At 36.8% G+C, this 4,479-nt stretch overlaps 1 protein-coding gene across 1 annotated transcript; it reads right to left on the bottom strand.

Annotated features, from left to right (window-relative positions):
• Positions 1-1,842: 1,842 nt before the first annotated feature.
• LOC136555489 (glutamic acid-rich protein-like) lies at positions 1,843-4,216 on the bottom strand. The gene is made up of 2 exons (XM_066548184.1): positions 4,157-4,216; positions 1,843-2,502 (listed from the first exon to the last, which is right to left on the bottom strand). The coding sequence occupies exon 2, from the start codon at positions 2,475-2,477 to the stop codon at positions 2,151-2,153; it is 327 nt and encodes a 108-aa protein (XP_066404281.1). The 5' UTR covers positions 2,478-2,502; positions 4,157-4,216; the 3' UTR covers positions 1,843-2,150.
• Between the last annotated feature and the right edge of the window lie 263 nt (positions 4,217-4,479).

Here is a 4,479-nt window from a genome sequence, read left to right as displayed (position 1 = left end):
TCCATCTCTGATTTGTCAGTTCCCACTGTTGGGGGGTTGGGAAAGGACTTCCAAGTATATACTGATATACATCAGTTTGTTACCTGATAATAATGTGAAATCAAAGAAAAAAATATGTCTAAAGGATCAATAAATTCCCTGGAGAGGACATTCTTGCACATTTAAACAAAACAAGTAATGTTTAGAAAGAAAAACTCCTTATATCCTGGCTTACAAATAAATCAGTGTTAAAACTAAAGTATTTTGTAATTTTTATCTTAAAAGCTTGCGTATTTCATTGATCTTGTTTGCAGTCCTGCAACAGAAACATGATCAACTCTCTTCCTTTTGAAAGGAAAAATAATAAACAAAATGCTAATACCACTCTCCTGTTCAAACTGTCACAAATTGACCACTCCTATTGTGCAAATTTCACTTCTACAGGAATACAAATGAGAAAGTCTTCCAGCATACTTAAATACAGAAAGCTTTGTGAATAGACTTTCTATGCACACAAGCTAAAAGTTATCTAACAAATAAATTATAATTTATCAGCTCTGATCAAGACAATTCACTATGATATGGATGAAACTTTGAACTCTAGTTCATGGATTAGTATGGGTCTCCCAGTGTATAACAAAATCCAGCTTCTCTGACTTCCAATTTTTAAGTGGTATTTCTAATGTTTACTCATATAGCTAAAATTTTCTTAAAGGATATTTGGCTATTAGACTTTTTATTCAAGGAGAAATATATTTTCAAGAGATGAAAACACTGATGGTAGCTGAGCTATACAGATACAGCATAAACTGGAAGGGAACAATGCATGGTCAGAGCATCACACTTAGTGTTGAGAGGAGCAGGCTGTGTGATCCTCATGGTGACACACACATTTCATAGGATGAATGAATTTGTTTCAGCATGGAAATCTAACTGCAGAGTCTTTGTGCAATTTAGGATAGAAAAGGCCTTTTACAACACCTCACCTGAAGGGCCAGATTAGATCAGATTGCTCAGGATTTGTCCAAGAAAACCTTGAATATTTCTGTCAATGGAGCCTACATACCTATGTGCCCCTGCTCCACTTTCTGACCATAACCATGGCAATTTTTTTTTTCTAATGTCTAATTTAAGTGTTCTTTGTCAAAAGATGTGTTTACCAACTGTCATCCTGACTCAGCCCACCTCTAGGCAAAGTCTGGCTCTGATTTCTTATGCCTTTCCATTAGATAGCAGTAGACAGCTGTAAAAGCCCTCCAAGTTACCTCTTATCCAGGCTGAACAAATCCCATTCTCTCACTCTCCCTCATCTATGCCATATTCTCCAGCCTCATGGCCACTTTGGTGGCCATTCTCCAGCCAGGCTCTCCACCTGGCTCAGATTAAGTGGGACAGCATCTCTTTTTGTATCAAGGAGCCCAAATCTGGGAATAGCACTCCAAATGTGATCTCAAAAGTGCCATCAGAGAAGACACTCCCTTGTGCTACACTCTTGCTTCTGCAGCTCAGGAAGTCATTGGTCATCTCTGCTGCAATGACTCTAATAAACCACATTCATTTTGCCCAAGAGTCCCTGTCCTTTCTTGCAAAGCCGCTGCCAGCTGACTCCTGCCTGCCCTGCTGGGTGGAGTTATTCATTCCAAGGACTTTGCATTTTACCTTGTCAAACTTCATGATTTTCCCATCAGCTTACTTCTCCAAACTTTAGATGAGGTTTCTCTAACAGGAGACCTGCCTTATGATTTATGAACCATAGCTTCATTTTGGTATCATCTGTGAAATTGTTAAAAGTTCACACAAAGGTATCATTCATGTTGTAAATAAAAGAGCTAAAAGTGTCAGGTCTAATGTCTACCCCTTAAAACACCACTAAAGCTGCCAGCCAGGCTTTATACTCTTGATGAGCCTGGTAATCCATAAAATTTCCACTCATTTATACACTCCAGCTTTCAGCCATTTGACTAATAGAAGATCATGACAGACCATATCAAAGGCCTTGCGAAAGTTCAATATGTACCACATCTACTGCTCTACTCTCCTTGATAAAACCAGACCGCTAATCCTAGGAAGATAATTGGTCAGGGACACATGCTGCCTGTCTCTTCTTACCTGAGGGTGCTCAGGTATGGCATCCAGATGCATTTATTCCATAATCTCCCTCAGAAATGAGTTTAGGCTTTGAGAAACAACTTCTTTTTCTTCTTCTTTTTCTTCTTCTTCTTCTTCTTCTTCTTCTTCTTCTTCTTCTTCTTCTTCTTCTTCTTCTTCTTCTTCTTCTTCTTCTTCTTCTTCTTCTTCTTCCTCTTCTTCCTCTTCTTCTCCTTCTTCTTCCTCTCCTTCTTCTTCTTCTCATTCTTCTCCTCCTCCTTCTTCTTCTTTCTTCTCCATCTTTTTTTCTTCCTCTTTTCTTCTTCATCTCGTTCTTTGTCATCTTTGTCTTCTTTGTCCTTTTCTTTCATATTGAAAGTAGGTATATGTAGCCTTTTCACCAGGATCATGGACCTACAAGGCCAGCAGCAGACCCTGCCAGTAAAATCAAAAGTGAGGCAACAGAGGCTGAGTAGTTCAATCTTTTCCAAGTAATTCAGCTTTAGATTAATCAGGATGTTTTGGAAAAAGAGGATATGCACCACACAGTGCTATGAGGAAGATGTACTTAATTCAGAGTGAGTTACTGCTATTGGAAGTCCAACAGCTGTGATAGGTATTAATAAATAGAGAAGACTGAATTTCTATGTATTTTGGTTAGGAGTAAATAAATTTTCTTTCTCACTGGGAATGTGAAAAATAAAATTTCAAATAAGTTTATTTTTAAAAAAGAATCAGTGCAATTTAAACTTTCTCAGAAAAGTCTTTGTTTATGTCTAAGAAATTCCTATTAAAAAAGAGCAGATTCTGGCTATCCAAAATAGCCATCCACACATATTCATAGTTTTGAATAATTCATGATTCTGAGTTTTTGTAACTTGTATGAATCATTGCAGTTACTTATCAATTTTCTGTTATCCTGATTTTATATTGTTATTATTAAACATCAAACAACTTATTTTCTGATATATTTTGTGAAGGTTTTTTGTCTAGGAAATTATTGTATGTGGCTGAGTGGGAGATGCACACACAGAAAAAGGGCATTGTCCCTTCCTAGATGTTCAAAGGAAGCTGTAATATCTATATGGAGTTATGTATTCAAGCAGTGTAGCTCAAAATACAGGGATGTCCTTTAACTACCTTAGAGTGTAGATCTAAAGGTCTTTGGAAAGTAGATATTTACATCTGTTCTCTCTTTTTGATAAATGGAGTCTTGATTGGTTTGGGATTGGTTTTTTTTTTTTGCTTACTTGTTGTGGTGGTTTGACAGGAAATGTGCTCTAAAAAAAAAGGAATCTGGAGAAAATGGACCCCCAGTGTATAATGGTTTAGCAGTTACAATAATCACACATAGATATAAAGAATTTGATTTTAAGCCCTTCTGTGACTGATGAGGTTGAAATCCATAGACCAATGTCTGCTGAGACAGTGCCCCAACCACCTGATTATCATCCATTCTGGATGACAGAGTAAGGAGCACATTCCACCTCTCATCCTGAAGCTATTTTCTTTTATTGTGAGGAAAAAAATATATTGGGTCAGAGAAAGAGCATTTGGGGAAGCCTGGCTCTGTAACAGAATACTGACCACTTTGCTCAGCAAAGGATTTGGATCCCAAAAGGGTTTTTGTGTCTTGCATTAAACAGATATTAAATAATATCAACTGTATATAATCCCCAGAGCTGAGACCAAAATATAGTACTATTTCTTCCAGAAAGAGGACTCCAACCACACTGTATATAACTCATATATTTCTATGTTACTTTGAAAAAAGACTGTTATTGTTCATGCTGTTTCTGGAGACTGTTCAAATAAACAGCTTGAAACTTCTGGAGTAACTGTTCTGAACCATGAAATGCCCAAGCTAAGATGGACAAACAACTCAAAGTCCACTTTCATCTCAAGAGAATTGTAAACAGAGGATTACTTCTCTGATAATTTCTTAAATCTGACATTTAATTTACAAAAAGCTTTGAGCAAGTTAAGGAAACCAGTCAGGGGAAGTCTTATTCCTCAGTGTTTTCTTATCAATTTTAAAAACTACAGCCTGTATTTAGGGTATTTTCCAGTGAGGGAAGAGAATTATTACCTAGGTTTTCTTCTGTTGACTGTTAAAGTAGGAGGGATAGGTGAGCTGCGAACCAGTGCAAATCCCATGTATTGACCCAAGAAATAAGCAAGCAAAAAACTGAGTCCAGGAAGTTGTCTCTGAGGAAAGCAAATACTCTGAAGGCGTGAATTCAAAGCTGATTTTCCTGAAAATATTTACCATGGATTACAGTAAATTATGTGTGAAGCAAACACTTCATAAATAACATATATATATGTATACAAAATCCTTATAAACAAACCAACAGGGAAGGAAGCCTATTTGCTGAAATATATAAATTTTGAGATATTAGAAGAGCTAAC

This window comes from Molothrus aeneus, chromosome 1 (assembly GCF_037042795.1).
Source record: "Molothrus aeneus isolate 106 chromosome 1, BPBGC_Maene_1.0, whole genome shotgun sequence".
NCBI lineage: Eukaryota > Metazoa > Chordata > Aves > Passeriformes > Icteridae > Molothrus > Molothrus aeneus.
Note: the sequence above shows the minus strand (reverse complement) of the source record. Positions and strands in the feature narration are given on the sequence as shown.

Excerpts from the sequence above, each read along its gene's own strand:
- LOC136555489 (XM_066548184.1), bottom strand. The coding sequence starts at position 2,477 with ATGATCCTGGTGAAAAGGCTACATATACCTACTTTCAATATGAAAGAA.